General features: G+C 40.2%; 2 protein-coding genes across 2 annotated transcripts in view; both read right to left on the reverse strand.

Annotated features, from left to right (window-relative positions):
* Positions 1–3155: 3155 nt before the first annotated feature.
* Positions 3156–10783, reverse strand: LOC114555853 (tumor necrosis factor ligand superfamily member 15). Its single transcript, XM_028578589.1, has 4 exons — positions 10192–10783; positions 5916–5943; positions 5745–5804; positions 3156–3878 (listed from the first exon to the last, which is right to left on the reverse strand). The coding sequence occupies exons 1-4, from the start codon at positions 10483–10485 to the stop codon at positions 3460–3462; spliced, it is 801 nt and encodes a 266-aa protein (XP_028434390.1). The 5' UTR covers positions 10486–10783; the 3' UTR covers positions 3156–3459.
* A 3432-nt stretch (positions 10784–14215) lies between these two features.
* The window catches only part of si:ch211-158d24.2 (multiple epidermal growth factor-like domains protein 9), a 54128-nt gene continuing 49728 nt past the window's right edge, over positions 14216–18615 (reverse strand). The window contains exons 5-6 of the mRNA XM_028579347.1: positions 17063–17332; positions 14216–14810 (exon numbers count right to left, since the gene is read on the reverse strand). Of these exons, the coding sequence (XP_028435148.1) occupies positions 14290–14810; positions 17063–17332 (791 nt within the window). The 3' untranslated portion in view covers positions 14216–14289. The remainder of the gene's footprint in view (positions 14811–17062; positions 17333–18615) is intronic.

Here is an 18615-nt window from a genome sequence, read left to right on the forward strand (position 1 = left end):
ACATTTGTTATTGATGTTAATGAATATTATTTCTTTGAAATGAATAACATCAAAAATGTATGGCTGTAACCAGGTTGGTGAACATGATAAATGAGAAGCCATTTGTTTCCTGTTTTTCTGACTCATGCTTCTCTTTCCATTCAACTCTGAAACTGTTTTGCTTTTGGGAACAAAATCTCTTCACTCATTGGCTGTTAGATATATACTCTACTCATTCATTATAAGGCCTGAGGGTTGGCCAAAATCACCAAACTGAGCTAGTGAGAGAAACATTTGGGATGTTTGGGAATGTCTCAGGAGTTCGGCCAAAAATAACCCACACATTTTTACTCCACACTGACAAGGCAATAGTTTGTTCTTTGTAAGAAACTTTTATTTTAGAAACTCTGCACACACATACAAATATACAAAATCATAAATCATATGACAAAAATTCAAAGTAGGAAAACGTTGATTTGCATGAGTACACAGTGCGACGCAATTAAAGGGGAGCTATGCAGTTTTGGCCATTTCTTTGCTGTTCTCTCGCTTTTTCGCATTTCTCTATAGAGCTCCCCCTACAGCGGCTCACCGGCCCAAAGTTGCGAGGGTGGTTTTTCCGCTCACAGGCGCTAGGGGGAAGCAAGACGACCACCATTCAACTCGAAAAAAGTCATATAACCATTCCAATGACTCCAAAGCTGTTCAGTTAAGGTAAATTAAGCTAAAAAAACCTGCATAGTTCCCCTTTAATGGACTCTATAGTAAATAAAAAACACAGCTTTAACCTTGGTTAATAGGCCTATGTAAGCATACTTGTATAACAGTGCATGTACAAAATAACAGAGAAACCCCTTTCCATATGTTTTTATCAGCTTACAGCTGGTAAGAAAAGAAAAAATTCATTAACATACAAATACAGCAGGCGTATAAAGATCCCTTTGTATTTCATCACTTTAGCTACAGCAGACTATCCCAACATTCCTCAAGCACCTTGAGTCACACGTGCAGCCAGTTGTGCGTCTCTCTGACTCATTCCCTTTCAGATAGAGCTGACTCTGTGCTTCTGTTGTGGTACAGGTGTTCACACATTGCATGCACTTCAATCTATTTCACAGCATTGCGTGGGCTGGGTTTGTTTGCCGGTAACTCAGCACTGTTTACTCTCTCTGCCTGTGTTTCATCGAGACAATCTTTCTTGGATGTTGCTCTTTAAATACCAGTGCAATCTCGTAATGTAATCTCTTATCTTCTTATGTTTAAGGAAGATTACCAATTGAGTCAAATTGCCAGAGCTTCTGTCTGTTGGTGACTTTTTCGTTTTTCCAATTGATATCTCAAATTGAAATGACTTTACTACACAGGGTTTAACAGACTGACCTACTTTTTACCTTTTTTAGTAAGAGCTATTAAAAAATGTGACCTAGTTAAAAAACACATGCGGGTTAGCCTATTTACAGCAAGGGCTACCAAGGTATTATCTTGCACAGTGGCTGGATACTCCTATTAGTCTGACAACATTTTGGGCTGCTTACATATTGGTGTTGTACACAGGCCAAAAGCAACATGTTTTAATGACCTAGCCTACTCAATGTTCGCTGGAATCCTTCCTACAATAACACAACCATGCCTGCTACTGTAGAAAAGGTGGGCAAAACTATGGTGGAATTTTTTTTAATCAATTTGTCAGTCTGTGCAACGTTTTAGAGCAAGATATCTGTCCAAAACAAGATATAGCCCCCACCAACAGCACAACATGCTTTGGCCATCTCAAAAAACTGTCTGTAGTATTTACTGTGGAAATTTGTCTTCCCCAAAGAATGAATCCTAATGCTTTTATTCTCTGAACTTTAATCTACAGTAATGCCAATATACTGTATACTTTCTAATAAGCAAATTACCATGACATCTCTATAAACTAACTTTTTTCATTTCTTCTAGTGCCATTGTCAGGACACCAGATTAATATGTTCAGTATTTTTTGGTTAATCGATTTTTTAGTTTGTAAAATGTCAGAAAATACTTTTTTCAAAGTCTAAGTCGGAATCTTCAAATTGTCTAAATCACAAAGATATTCAATAACGTAAAACAGAGAAAACCCTCACCTACTGGAACGATTTTTTCCTCAATTTATAAAGAACTTTTTTCAAAAAATGTTATTCATTTTCTGGTGATCAATTAATCAACTTGCATTTAACATCGTGACAAAATGCTTATTTTTTTATTTCAAGCATATTGAATAAGTTATAGGATATATATACAGTTGACATAGCCTATTCTGCCAAAAGGCTGTAAAGTTACAAATGTTAGGGATGTTTTTAAAAAAAAAATGTACCTGCTCTTTTGAATAGTGAATCATAGTTGAATCATTATTAAGCCATCAGTATGTCTCTGTGAGCTGGTATAAATGGGTTAAAAACAATGCAGCTTATAACTTGAAGAAGAAAACCTTTAGTTGAGCAGATACTGCTGATTGCTGTTGCATATTTATCAGTGGGTTTAGACTTTTCATGAGCATACAGTAACTAAAATGGAAGGAGTCTCTGTCTGTCTGTCTGTCCTTTGGGTTTCTCGACAACCGTTCATCCGATCGACTTCACACTTGGCAGGCGTGCTGCTGAAGACCAAAGGAAGTGCAGTGTCCAGTGCGAGCTCTTAAAGTGCTCAAATTCCCCTTTCCTTTATTGTGTTATATATCTTTTTTTGTGCATGTTATAGGTTTACAAAGTGAAAAAGCCCAAAGTCCCCCCCAAAGGGACTTCCCATCTCCAACAGAAAACACAAACTGCTCCAAACAGCTCTATTGTAGTCCAGCCTTTACTTCAGAGACAAATGTGGGTCACTTTGGAACATGTTATAATGCTCACCTAGCTGCTAGCATGGCACACCCTCATACTCTGCTTCTGACTGGCTAGTAGTCCTTACCTAGGTACTGTCAGGGCACACCGTCATACTCTGCTTCTGACTGGCTAGTAGTCCTTACCTAGGTACTGTCAGGGCACGCCCTCATACTCTACTTCTGACTGGCTAGTAGTCCTTACCTAGGTACTGTGCATGTGCGACTCCCAACAAAGATGGAACAGAAGTGAGATGTCTCACTCTGTAGCTAAAACAGAGAGCTCAACACACAGGGTGAAAAGAGGAGCACCAGCAACAAAAATATGGTGTTTTTTGAAAATTAAACAATGTAAACCTATTCTGATATAACCTCTAAATACAATTATGAACCTGAAAATGAGCATAATATGAGCAGAAGATCTACGGGACATAGGGCTTGGTAGTGCATACAAACTGTTTAGTGTAATGAGCGTGGACCCCTATTAACTGTTACCTCGCCGAACAGCAGGGTACAGCTCGCTCTCCGTCGCTCACAGTACATTTGAGAACAGATGAAGAAAGAGAGACCGGAGATGATACATTGTAGCAAACTCAAACATTTCAAGCATTAGTGAATTCCACGGAAATAGCCTAGCCAGGTTACTAAGGCAGCAGCACAGCACCGAAGAACACCTGCCATTCATTTTTACTAATAAGATAACGGTATGTTGAATTCACGCGTAGTCTGCTGTTAGCCACCAGGTAGAACAAGCCGCTCGTATAGGTGGATTTACTCCACTGTCCCATTTCGCAACTCACTGTATCGACTGATGACAGGAGAGTAACATCCTCATTGTAATCATCCGAGATATAGAACACCTTGTTGGTGAGTCTCAGCTCAGTCTCATCACTTGGACACTGGATCTCGCTCTCATAGGTGATCTGCAGGAAGACACTGTAGAGGCCCTTCCTGGGCACTACAAGGTTCCCATCAGAGTAGTTGAAACCTCCATGACAAAAGGCATTTCCAATGTTACTCTCCCATTTAAGATATTTCCCATCAAGGTTGTTGCCATTAGGAGCTAAGGAGAGCAGAAAGTTGAAAATTAGGGTTATGACTATTTCGGTTTCTGTATCATGAAATGTGTCACATGTTTAAAGCAACACCAAAGCACTTTTTCTCTTCACCCCCCTACAGGTTGGAAGTGGAATTGTGTCCATTATGTCTCATTCGAATTACAGATCCGCGACCCGATCTGGCAAACTTGCATAGTGCGGTTATAGCCGATAGAGGGCCGCAAGGCGAATGCAGCAGTGCCGTTCACCCTGTTACGAGTTGATGAACCACTGAAACAATTTTGGAAACATTATTTTAAGGTACAAAAAAATCTTTGGTGTTGCTTTAAGTAAAGCTGTGAACACGCTAAAGCACAGGCAGGCAACTATTTACTATCAAAAGCGGAAAGTGTGCACGTTTGTATTACAACCAAACTCTACAGTGCATGTTCTGACTGATTAACATGCCATCAGTCAGAGAGGAGGACCACAGGATCTGTGAAACCGGCGGTTAGACCTGCAGACACTTCTTGATATCAGTGAGTCTATCTTACCTAATTGTCTAAACCAGTGACTTTCAGTACTTGTCATCAGGGACCCAATAGTGCGTTCCATTTGTACTCTGAAGTCGGATTTTCCGAGGTCAAAGTCGGAAACACGCCCCCTGATCTCGGATTTCTGAGCTCGGAACTCGGGCAACCACAGAGTACCCCGAGCTTAAATTCCAACATGGCTGCTTCATGCATTAACAGTTGTGAAAGCTGTAGTAACATACAGTTATAAGCACTTCTGTCTTATTTGTGTCTCACTAATTCAGTCGTACACAAAGTCCTGTCCAACTTACTGTCACTTAAGTTGTTTTCACAAAAAACAGCGTAATGCGTTGTTATAAACTGGCATTGCTAGCAATGGCTAACCTGGCTAGAGCTTATGAAAACAATAAGAAATCCGACTTGTAAATGGAACGCATTCAACTCGGGTGTGACTTCATTCCCAGCTCTGCCTTTACGAGTTCCGAGGTAAATGGAACGCAAAACAAGTATTGTTGGGTGCAACCCTAAAAGTTCTCCCACTTTTTAGTTTCTCTAGTTCTACCATTCTAGCCACTCATCAGGTGTGCTTTTGAGGCAAAGCAAAAAGTGCTACTGAGAGGAGAGACAAACTAACACAGTCTCTATAGAATGATCATAAAGTCCAAAATACAGTATTATATTGTCTAGGTTCATATAGGCCTGTAATAACTATTACATAATTGTCTAATTGTAAAAGAATTTGAATAATTGCAGTTTCTTTGTTTAACGGCAATTAATTCCTAAAATTAGCTAAGGTCCTAAAGGGTATGGCTGTTGATTGGTAGTTGAGGATTTTGTTTAGATATGCCAAATTGTAATGATAAATAATAATTATAATAATTTATAATAATAAATAATTATTTGTCAGACTATATATTTTTTTATTATTTCAATTGTTAGTTGTTGGCACTTGATACAGTTAGAAAAACTGTTTTATGATAATAAAGAGGCGTTGTTTACTTCATAGACTGTGTACCTGTGCTAATACATTATCTGGGTCACATTACCCTGGAATTCATTCAAAACTTTAAAAAGTAAAACATGAATAAATCTTTTTAAATTTGACTGAAAGAGACAATTATATTGTTATACTGTATTACTATATACAATCTATATGTAATCTGTACTATTACAATCTATGTTGTGTTGTAACTGGTTGCTGATGTGTTTATTGTTCAACTTTACTTATTTTTCTTATTCTAAAAAGCATTGAGTACGTATAAGCATGTACATTTTTATCCTGTGCAACCCCAGTGGAGAAACAAACATTAGTGCCCTTCTAGGAAAGTACAGTAAAAGCCTAGTCGCTGGCTGTTTTACCTGTCAGCATGGCACTTGGATTCTCCACGTCTTTCTGTTGCTGCTGTCCGTCACTGAACACTACAAGAAAGATTTAAAGTGTGGTTCAACACATTGATCATTGATGTATGATGTATCTTTCCTGGCCAGTATTCACCATAGCCTTTAATCTCATTAGAACAAGATATTTACCTGCTTGGCTCTCGTGTGGCTTCGTCAGCTGTAAGGAAAAAAACACAGTCTTAGCAACATTTGTTATAATGAACAGTAATGATACTAGAAAATTAAAGCAAACTGGCTTTTTGTCAATGGAACCATTGGCGATGCTAACTTCTGGGTCGGCCTACACAAATACGTCATCCATGCAACACTCCATTGCCTATGAATTAAAATCAATTTGAGGTGACGTGCAAAATAAATGTGTTAATGTATTAAAGTTGTATTCACGTTTATCCATGTTACATTATGTCTCTCTAATAAAATAACCACAGATTCCCTGCAGGATCAGATTCTATTTGTAGTGGTAGCTGACCAGTTAGTGGGCAAGCAAGCAAGGGTTGAACAACACGTTCCCTCAAAACTGTGGGAAAATGTCGTGAATGGGGCTTTGAGATCAGAACTGTTTCCTCTATGTTGATTTGAAAATGGCGGCCCGCCATGGCGAAATTTCTGCCGCCATGGTATCAGAAATAGGGCAGACGCACGATGTACAGTAGTCGCGGTTGTGTTTTAAATGATCCCGCCTGTCCACCAGGGGGACGGCGATACTGCGCTTTGATGTCTGTTCAGAGAGGCAGCAGACATTTATTTATTCCTTTTCTACCTTCTGTCTGGTTTGTGCGTTTGTGAGGAAAACGTGAGTATTGTACATGTGGAGTTTGTTGTGTGACACCATGCAGGACAAATATATCTGTATAGTTTAACTATTTATATCAAAGTTATGGCAAGAGTTGAAAGCCTTATTTTCCTTTCTCGTTAGAGTCTACTTAGCTAATCGCCCTTATATGTGATAATGCCGGTTTATATCACACTTTGTGTGTGCTCTGAGTGTTTCTATGTTAAAGTTAACTTTTATAATATAGTGTAGGAGGTTATTGTGAAGGGAATCTCAGTTTCTGTGCTCTGTATTTAACCACCTCGTATTTGTCTGTAGCCTACTTGTAACATTGGTAACAGCTACAGCTAATTTCATTGTGCACTGTAAGTTTATAACCGCTGCTTTGAGTTCACTTAGTAACTATATTAACCACTGTTGATTCCTATAACATTCATAATTAGTAGTATAGCGCCTTTATCACTGGCATCCTTATACTGAAATGGAGGGGGGTTGTGATCGGACAGACCTGCCCCCACTGCTAAAAAAAATCCTGAAGGAAACACTGGTCAGTGTTGCCACCTACTTTCGATGGAAAGTAGCAGAAGCCTGCCTGAAAAGTCCTGAAATGTCGCTACATGAAAGTATGTGCTAATTAGCATATCCGTGACATCATCACTTCGTATTTGCACCTTGTCTAGTGTCAGCTCTTCACATTTGCTTCTCTCCTACTCTGTGTCCACATACAGTATTTTTTGGGGCATTTATTTTCACAGGACAGACATGAAAGGGGAGAGAGGGGGAATGACATGCAGCAAAGGGCTGCAGGGAAGAGTCAAACCCGCGGCCGCTGCATCGAGGATATATATATATATGTGCGCCTGCTCTACCAACTGAGCTAACCAGGCCACACCATATATGGTATTTTTAACACAACCGAATTCCCAAATGAAGCTGTTCTCACTCGCCTATTTTTCTGTTTCTGTTGTCAGACAATGGAAAAAGTATGAAATAGTGAGTGAAATGTGGCCCATTCAGACTGTGTTAACCAGTAGTAACTTCCACATTGTTTTGCTCTGCTGAAATCATGATTTTATAAGTATATGACAAAATCACCAAACATATATGGTAAAGAACTCATGGCTACCTCATTTCTTCCTTTTTTTTTTTTTTTTTTCTTTCTTTATTCCTTGGTTGATTATATATTCTAGTCTGTTGACTGTGTTGAGGATGTCAGAAATATGGATAAAAGGGGTTGGTGATGTAATATAATGGATGCTGATGTTGTTGACGATGGTCATTATTGATTACACTGTGTCAACTTTGTAGGCTGATAGGCACCTTTTCCTACCCTGTGACCCTGCTAGCCATGTACCTTGTACTGGTATTTGTTTGTCCTAGTACTGTTACGGTTGTGTGCCAGTTGGACTGTGTGTAGAACTTGTATATATTGATGTGTCTTGTATGTGTTACTTGCTGCACACCTAATCGCCCTTCGGGGACACAAATAAAGTTGAAGTTGAAGACAGAAATCTGCCAAATTGCCTTCAAAGCCCGGATCTGGGCTTATCTCTGATAAAAAAAAAATATATGAGGAAACTGTATTTTGTTTTCTCGAGATAACAAAATAATTAACTAGTGATCGAGATACATTTAAATTTAAATCATTAAAAAAAAATCTAATTGCAAGGACGGCCCTTCTAGGCTCCCATAATAAATGATAATATAATAATAATAATAATAATAATAATAATAATAATTGACGAGGTTATTTAGAAAGTTGACATGGTCATGAAAAACATGAACTCTAACTCTAACCATAACCATAACCATAACCATAACTTGTCATGACAAAAACCGAATGACACAACTAAAAGAAGCGTTATGTCATAAACGTGTATGACTTGTTTATACACGTTTATGACACGTTCATGACAGTGTCAAGTCACTCTTATGTTAGGGTGACCAGATTTCCCGGAGCTAAAACCGGGACACTTTGCACGTGACCGTAGTGCTCGTGCACGCACACGCTTTTTAACGTGAACATGTGCCAGCCCAAGTCAGACATATCCACAGACAGTAACTTCATTATTTTGATCGTAGGCTCATCATCTAATACTAATGTTTTTTCTTGTAAAATTAACAAAAATGCAGCAACAGCCTTTTTCAGTTTAGTGTGAGATTTATGTTGATTTTTTTCTAAAAAAAGATTCTTTGAAGTGTTATTTATTCCAATAACACCAAAAGAATTAAAATTATTTATTGTAAATTTTGAGCATAACCACTTCATTTCCTGCATTCTGGTGAATTTTTATGCATACATTTCTACCTTTTTCTGAATCAATGTATACTGCAACCTGCAAATATCTGTAGCCTAGGCATCATTTAGGCTACTCCTCCTTCCTGTTTGGCGTCTTTTGGTGAGGAAGTAACCTCCTTAAATGTGCATATGACAATTATTCACCTCAATGATACATTAATTCATTTTAATTTATAATAGACCCCTGGACTGTAATATTTCAGATGTGTTTGAGCAAGATTTCTGCTCATGTCCAAAACTTTGTGCACCTTCAAAATACAGTATATGTGTTATCTGTGATTTGGAGGAGACGATGAGTCGTGACATTGAGAAAAATAAAGTTAGGTTAGTAGAGAAGAATAAAGAATAAAGTCACTATATTTCAGAAACTAATCTATACCTGCACCATATAGTCTGCTGTGCATTACGTGATTGCTCTGCTGATACAGCAGATCTCAGACCTCCTGACTGACACAGAGTCCCGTTTGGGTCTCTGGTCTCTGAATGAGACAAATAGAATGAACGCTGCTCTACATCGGAGGTGGAAAACGGAAACTACAGAAATAAACGGGGCACAAACGCAACACATCTGCCGCAGCATGGCCACAGCAGAGCGCATCCATAAACCTGAAGCTGCACAGCTGTTTACAGCGAGAGTGGACACTAAGAGACCCACTGGTCTGTTAGAGCTCCGTGTGTCTGAGTCTGAACCGTAGACTGGAAACGTCACGTCACAGGAACTTCAAACTAAATCAGTAGTATTGCGCTCCTAAACTTTGTGTTGATGGCATCAATGTAGGCTATTACACTGATTTGGCTAGGATTCCTCCCAAAACATCACCCGGCTTTCCTCACGGAGAGACGGTTGCTAGGTGATATCAACAAATACAGCGTGGTCGGACCCCGCACGTAGCTGCCCGTTCTATTCGCCTCGGAAAAATAAACTGGACAAAGTTACATTTGGGGCTACACTCAAAGCATTCGGGGCTGAAGACCCGGCAAAATCGGCTGACGCTGCTCCTGGTGTAAACCGGGACATTTTAGCGTCCCGACAGGCTTTTGTCGGGACTCGGGACAAACAATTGAAAATCGGGACTGTCCCGGTCAAATCGGGACGTCTGGTCACCCTATCTTATGTAGATATCTTCGAGTAAAGTGTAACCAAATATACTAACCGTCAATTTACCATTTTTCATTTAAAGTTAGACCAGCTCATTTAAAGACTATCGACCAGTAAGCGTTTAAGAAACGTTAGACCTTCATTATTGGACGGCACCGACTGTAAGCAATTTCCAAACAATAGCCTAACGTTATGCCGAAGGGCTATACGGACCATCCCGGTATGTAAAGGTTACCTGGCCATGGCTGTCCGCTGACTGATGATGACATCGCCCTCCCAGCACAACCGTGACTAGCAAAGCCACAACGAGTGCAACCAGCAGTAGGAGTGCCACGGTTAAAAACTGGGCCATTCTCCGTAGTCGTGTCTCTTGCTGGCGGAGAAGATGGAATAAAGTGTTTTGCCGATGTAATCCCGACACTCCTTCTCCTACTCCTACTCCTACTCCGCAGCAGCAGCAGTCTTCCTCCTCCATGCAGCCTATGTCCCATTCGCGGATCCGCCGCCGGCTCGCATACAACATCTCCATATATCAGCGTGCTCTCGCCCACGTTAAAAAGCACCGCATTGCTAAGGAGCCAGTTTCACTGTACGCCAGTGTCCCTACGAACTTCCTCTTTCTATGTTTAGTTTTCCGGAGAGAAAAACAGTTTTATCTTTAGCGTGACATAGGATATTGTAAAAAAAAAAAAAAAAAAAAAAAAAAAAATAGCTCCGATACTCCCACTCGAGATTGTTGTGAATAGTTTGGCTCGGACTGCAGATGCACACCCAACACATGAATTTATGGGAGAAGTTTTACTGTTCCATATTCACCACATGACCTTAATAGGCTATCCATTTACTGTTCCAGTAACAGAGTTTAAGAGGTCCAGTGGTGGAGGGGCAGAGCCAACACTAAAGATAGGCTAATAACACTCTCACAACACCAGTGGAACTGGCTTGAACTCTGTTAATGAAGAAAGTAATCAGCCAATATCATATCAGACTCCTTGAACTGATCTGCCCCTGCGTGCCTGCATATCTTCTCCTTCATAAGTCTACTCTAGACAAATGGCTGTCAACTTCCCATCTGTCAAAGTGAAAATGTTGCATTTATCTGTATAGCTGAAAGAAATTGAAAGTAGCCTATAATGCAGAATGTTACTAAATAAAAACACTGACTGTAAGCTTCTAAGGATTTTTACAAAAAAATCCCACTCCCCCATGCAACAGTTATAGTATGTATAGCCTATATTTGTTTCTGTATTTAGTGTTTATTTTATATTAATGTTCAATGTTTTTGTTTATGTATGCACCATTCACCAAGGCAAATTCCACCTAAGTGTAACTTTTTGTGGTAATAAACCCTTTTCTGATTAAGTGTGTGGTTGTGTCTATATCTGCACAGACACTGCCCTCTGCCTTTTTTCCCCTCTTTTCATATTTTGCTGTCTGTGTGGGACGTTAATCAATCAATCAATCAATCAATCAATCAAATTTGTAACATGAAATACGATTCCAATTTAATGTAATCCCATTAGTTCCTTTAACTTGTGCATGATTCATCATCATTCACTATGAAGCAGTGTGGCCGTGAGATCATCACACAGAAAAAGAGTTACCCAGGGCGGTTGAGTCAGACCAGGACCCAGCCAAGTCTTTGCAAATGGGCATTGACAAAGAGCCTTTGGGCCCCTTCTGGGTGTGCAACCCCCAGCTAATAACATGGTGCAGGTTGTGCAGCCATAGAGAATATGAGAATATGTAGTGAATTGCAAGAGTCAAATAATTATTTGATCTGATTAAATGCTGTGTGTCTACAAACAGTAAGTAATACTTACTACATATTATACCTTTAATAAAAAATGCATTAGACTTTGGCCGGGTTGCCTCAGTGGTAGAGCAGGCGCACATATACTTGGAGGTTTACGCCTCGACGCAGAGGTCAAGGGTTCAAATCCGACCTGTGACAATTTCCTGCATGTCTCCCACCTCTCTCTCTCCCCTTTCTCACCTAGCTGTCCTGTCACATAAAGGCAGAAAAGACCAACAAAATAATCTTAACACAAAAAAAATGCATTAGACTAATGTCAATTTAACTTCAATGTAATGCAATCCAAACCACAATGACAGCCATGAGCATCATCATAATAAATGCATTGTAGCAGTATTTTACAAACATTATCATGTACAAATATAATTCACACTATAATATAACTATATTGGCTTCATACCTGAAAAAAGGCCATGTTAGCTACATTACTCACAATCAATTAAATCGACCTTGGACTCAGGACCTTTATGAATGATAATTTGTTTAATATATTGTAATTAAAATGCATTCTCATTTCTAGGTTATCAATTTGCATTATGTAGAGAAAAAATGTCCACGTCTCAAATTCACATGGGATCTTGGCAAGTCCCCAAAAAACTGTCAAATAAGCAAATATTCCCCGTTGCATTAGTTGCGTAAGTGGCTGGATAATTCAGACCGCTTTGGAAACAGAAAGGGCCTTCCTGTCAGCAGTTTAATATTAACATGCCAACAACAGCAATATTAATGTGTGTTTGTGGATGTGGATGAAGCAGACTGCAGTTAGATGAAAGGCAGGATATCAGAGAAAAAGGTGAGGTTAGCGTCAGGAACATACGGAGAGCGAGTGACAGCCAGGTGGTTGGTCAACCTGAAGCCCAAACGCAAATCTTGTTATCAGACTCCAAGCGGAGTATTTTTTTAGGTCTTCAAATATCTCTGCAGAGGATCTATACAATGTGGCAGTCATTTATGTGAGAAACACAAAGACAACAGTTAAACCCATTTTTATTTGAGAGTTGAGCTCTGATTTTGGGGTATTATTTACATAATTGTATTCTCTGTTTCGAGTTCCGGCTGGTGCATTTTAGTCCCGCAGCTGCGTATATGGCAAAGTCCACTGAGAATAAGAAATAAAAATACAAAAAGCTGTGGGCTGACTGCAAAGAGTGAAATGCTGGGAGCTCGTTGAGTGACAGTGTACACACAGTATTCTACCTGTACAATAATAGTGCTACTATTCACATTCATCTGTACAATAATTATATTTACAGTGATCACATTAGGGAAAGAGCCAGTACCTGAGGAGTTAGTTCCATAATTAGCTTTACTCATTCACCGTGGTAAAATGAAGTGCGCCCAACCAATGGTAGCCTGAACAACACAAAACATGGGAACTGTGTCCGGGATCAGGTGCGAAGCTTCCGAAGTACATCAATTTTAAAGCAACTCGCCGTTTTAGCTGATGCAACTTGATTGTCGGTGATAACAATGACCAGTAGGCTGAGGGAGTTTTGACTGTGTGCAGACTGGTTTCACTCAATAACAACAGTTGTAATACTAAAATTCGGTTTATGTTTTAAACGCTCTTATCATCTGAGACTGCATCACAGAACACATTAGCTGCGAAGATCAGATCAGTTTTCAGGGTAGATGGAACGAGGAAGCCGGTATGAGTCACTACCCCCCAGTAGGGCCAAGTGGTGAGAGTTTATAAATGGAAGCTGGTAGTTGTCTTCAAAAGAAAACACTCCTCGTAGATACTTTAGGTGAGCTGGCACACTTTAACAAAACACAGGAAGCTATAAACAAAAGATGAGGTCATTAAAATCCTTGTGCCAGCGCCCTTCACCTTCCCTTATGATTCACTCCAAAAACACACAAACTATACATGAAAACAAATCGGCTGATTCAAATTACCATTCGACAGCACGTAAGATAAAAACACCATGAATAAACACACCATACATGTGCAGCATTTCTCCCCAAAATGAAAAGTCAACCAATAAATAAGAACTGAATTCCTTAAATAACAATCATTGTCTCAGTTTAAGATCACTGTCCAAGTGATGCAGTTATAACTTAAACAGTCAGAAGTCCATTTAAAAAATATCTGAAATGCTAGGCTGGAAGTCCTCTAACCAGTCAGGATCGTTGTTTCGGCAAACAGGTGGACGCTCTGCACCCGTCTTACGCCATGCCAAGTGCCTCACTAATCAGCACAACTGTGCCCTCTGCAGGCACAACTCCAACTTTACTACTTTTTTTTCTTTGGACCTTTTTTTTTCACTGATTCGCCCATTCCACACAAAATCATATCAAAAAGGGGATAACGTTTCAAGTGGAAACTCTGCATCTCTTTTTCCATATCTTTGATCACATCTGCTCGATCTCACTGTGTTGTGAGGCGCAGACCAGCAGGGGTAACAACAAGCAGTCATACATGAAGGAGCTTTGGATTGGGTTTTTTTTTTTCTTCTTCCAGCAGCTTTGTGTCATCTGTAAATCTAGGTGTCCAGTTTGGGCATGGGTGGAACGCTAAGCCTTGTAGCAGTTGCCCTGCGTGGTGAGTGCCAGCTGGCCGTTAGGCGCCACCTCGTTGGCCTCGTCCTCCAGCAAGCCTGAAACGTCCGCGTTGGGGATGCTGTCGTGGTAGCTGCTGAAGCTGATGTTGTCCTCTTTCAGTTCAATGGTCCAGAAGGGCGCGTTGAGCTTGCGGTTCTGGTACTCCCGGTAGGTGTACACGCCTCCGACGAAGCCCAGCAGCAGCAGCACCACCAGGATGATGACGGCCAGGATGATGATGTTGAACTGCGTCCAGGACACTTCGGTCAGCGCCGCGGTGGTGTTGTCGGTGGGGCTGCGCAGGCTGGTCAACAACGCCTGTGTGGTGGCGGCGGTGCTGAGCGCCGTGCTTGTGTTGCCGCCGGACGTGGAAGCCGTGGCGGAGGTCAGAGGGGTGCTGGTGCTGGTGGTCGTGGTCGTGGAGGGGGAAGATGTGCTCGATGCGGGGGCCTTTGTCGTAGTTGTATCTGCTGGTATGGGGAAAAGCCGGGTTGCTGAGGAGAGAGAAGCATTGAAAACATTAGTGATCATTCACAGATTTTATTTTATAACTTTGTTGAATTCAGAACTATGCATGGGCCGGTATGAGTTCCTAGCGGTATGATAACCTTCAGCACAAATCTCACGGTTTCACGGTACTGCAGTTACAGCTTAAATGTATTGTGTAATGTATGTATAAAAATAGAAGGCTGCTTTGTGCCGATACAGGTGGGTCGCTGCCCAGTTCCATTTTTAATGTATGTTTTCGATATGAAATAGCCATCTAAATAAGGCTTTTACATTTTTTCACAAGAAGAGTGCCTTGGACTAGTTTTTGTTCCTTTTCCAAAGTTTTGAACTTCTGAGCACTCCGACTCCGACTTTTTTTCTTCCTAAGTTTATAATGTATTATTTTGAAATGTTTTTTTTGAAATTGTGACTTTTTCAAACCTACAGTGGGCATTGGTGGCCTAGAGGTTAAAGAAGCGAGCTTGGGACCAGGAGGTCATCGGTTCAATCTCCAGACCGGCAGGACAAAACCTGGGTGTGGAAAAGTGAAAGAGCAGCGCCTGTCCCTCCCTCATTACCACCACTGAGGTGCCCTTGAGCAAGGCCCTTAACCTCCAACCGCTTCAGTGGCCAGCAGATCGGACTGTGGTTGTACTGGGCAGCTTCCAGGTATGAATGTAGAACTGTGTGAATGTGACAGGTCGTCGTTGCAAATGAGAAATTGTTCTCAATCAACTTACCTGGATAAATAAAGGTAAAAGATTATTTTTTTTTTAAATAACCACGTATACCTTGAAACCGGTGAACAGCCCATGCCTAATCACAACCAATAGGCCAATGTAATGAAGGCCTTTAATTACTGAACTAGTAGGCATTATCTTCCTCTTCTGCTATCTCCGTCGCTGCATCCGGGGCTTAGCGCTGCCTGAGCCGGTTGTGATTGGTTTAAAGTAGGGCCGTCAATCGATTAAAATATTTTATCGCGATTAATCGCATGATTGTCCATAGTTAACTCGCGATTAATTGCAAATGAATCACACCTTTTGTATGTGTTGTAAATGTATTTTAAATGGCATATTTTCTAGTTTTTAAAGCGAGACTACTGAAGAAGTAACAGTGTTCTGGTTAGACGCCAGGTTGTTGATGTATAGTCTCGCATTGCCAGACCTTCCTCCACAGCGCTGCGGAGGAAGGTCTGGTGAGTCCACACAGCATTCCGGGATGGGAGAAAAACGTGCTCTGGTTTATTGGCATTTTCTTAAAACGTCTAAGGCGGCGCTGAGCAAAAAAACATGGAGCCGCTGCAAAATAGACGTGCAAGAGAAAACTCTGATTGGACAGATAGTCTAGCTAGCTGTCTGGATTTACCCTGCAGAGATCTGAGGAGCAGTTAACCATAGTCCTCACAAATCCACCAGAGGTTAGAACGCCAACACAAAGAAAGAGGAAGGGGACAGACATCGGTGAAAAGACATCATCGGCACCGGAGCAATCCCGCAAGTGGAACGTTGAGGATACAGACTAGTTGATGTACTGTATAACCAAAGTAACTAGTGACACCTTGTGTCAAAAATACATTCTTAGTGTTTGTATTCATTTTTACAATCAAAAGCTTTTAAGTATTGATTTTCAGCGAGTATGTCTATCATGAAGATGATGTAAGAAGATGTGAAATACTGTCCAACTTTCCTCTCTCAAACTAAGTGATCCCAAATCATTCATTCACTACTCCCTATTATTACTGTCTACTCCCTATATAATAGACACTCAATACATGGCTCTATAGTGAGCAGTAAATTTCAGACACCTATTAATAATCGTCATTTTGCGTCATTTTCATTATATATGAAATCTATATGTTATTAAGCAAACTGTAGAGAGGGGAAATGCCTGTTCCTAAAAAAGCATTATTTTGGATTTTATTAAACATTTTTAATGATTTATTTATTTATTTATTTTTTACATTTTTGTACAAATTAACCTATAACTATTAAAATCTAAAGTGCAAATTGTAACTGGTATCAAAACACACGCACACTTGGTATGGTAAACCTATACAGGTGATTTGAATAATTTTGGCTAATAAGATGGCTTGTTGCAGGGTGGGATCATACCGCAGGAACGATATTACGGAAAACTTTAGGGGTTTTGAAACCATGACTTTTTCAAACCGCGGTATACCTTGAAACCGGTAACCGGCCCATGCCTAGTATTATGTACATGTTTAACCAAACAGTATGTTTTGCTTTGGTCTTACTCGGACGGGTGCAGTTGTGTGCTCGGGCATCCCCTATGAAGCCCCGAGCACAGAGCTGGCACTGGGGCCCGGCGGTGTTGTTGATGCAGTGGAGGCAGTGGCCGGTGTCGGGGTGACAGAGCTGGCCGGGGTCCTGAGGGTCTGCGTTCCCACTGCAGTCACATGGAGCACAAACCCCTGATGCTTTGTAGAAGCCGGCGCTACACTTGTCACACTGCGGGCCGCTGTACCGGGGGAGGCACTGGTCACACACTGGGGAGCCACTGGGATCTGGCAGGAGTAGACAAAGATACGCATCAGCGACTGGCCATTGCTCATGATGTAGCAACAAGTGAGGCGGAAATTCTAGGCTTGAAAAAACTCTCCAGAACCCCACCATAACCTGCAGCTTTGTTTCACAGATGCAGAAAACCCAGAACCGCTGACCGAACAGAGCCAACTAGGCTTTTTTTTTTTTATGCATACACAAATCTGAAAATATATTTGCTATATTCCTGTGAAGTAACACATTTGTACAATTCCTTGATTTATTCTGTCATTTCTAGATTATTCATCAACATTTGAGTATCCCCATCTAAATTGCACAAATATGCTACTTGCACACAGTTTACTTCATATATAATATATATTTTGTTATATATATATATATACGTATATGTATGTAGGTTGTACATTTTATTCTACACTTGTACATCCTTTTCATTCCTCAAAGTATATTTTTTTTCAGTAGTTCTGGCATTTTGATTTTTTATCTTATTTCATCAAATTTTTGTAATCTTATTTATTATTTCTAGTACATTTCTTGTATGTTCTGTATGTGTGAGTGAATATGTGTGTATGTCCCTGTAACTTGCTGCTGTAACAAACCTTACCCTTAACCTCAACCTCAGATTATAGATTACAAATTATACAGTTGGTGAAATAATTTATTTTATTTACTACTGTGAGAAAGGTAGTATAAATGTTCAATTTTAGCCTTTTGTTTTCAAACATAAATGCTCTTCTTTTCAATTAGGAAATCCCAAATGAAACAGCTACCACTGCGCCACTAGGTGGCTCAAGATGACAGTAGAATGATCTGGGAGGGAGCCATGTTCTACCAGTCTCCACACAAGGCAATCTTCTTCCCTGGGTTTGCCTTGGGGGACATATGTGTTATTTGAAAAGTGAGTATACATTACATACACATGGGTACCAGTAAAGGAAAACCCTAAATAGTATATATATATATATATATATATATATATATATATATATATATATATATATATATATATATGAGTGGAGAAACATCCCCTTAGAGGAATGGGTCACAGCAAATCAATACAATGTTATTCTGATCAACTTAAGCCAATTTCTATCTTGATGCGAGTGTTTATTATTATATATTATACTATTAATATCTCATCAATCTGTTTACTGAATATAAAGTATACTTTATGATATCTACTTTTCTAATACCTAGTATATTGTTCTCATGGCTCAGTAAGGTTCCATAAGCAGGGGCGATTGCAGGGGCATTTTAACACAACACAGCATAGAAAATCTGCTTA

This window comes from Perca flavescens, chromosome 5, assembly GCF_004354835.1.
Source record: "Perca flavescens isolate YP-PL-M2 chromosome 5, PFLA_1.0, whole genome shotgun sequence".
Taxonomy (NCBI): Eukaryota; Metazoa; Chordata; class Actinopteri; order Perciformes; family Percidae; genus Perca; species Perca flavescens.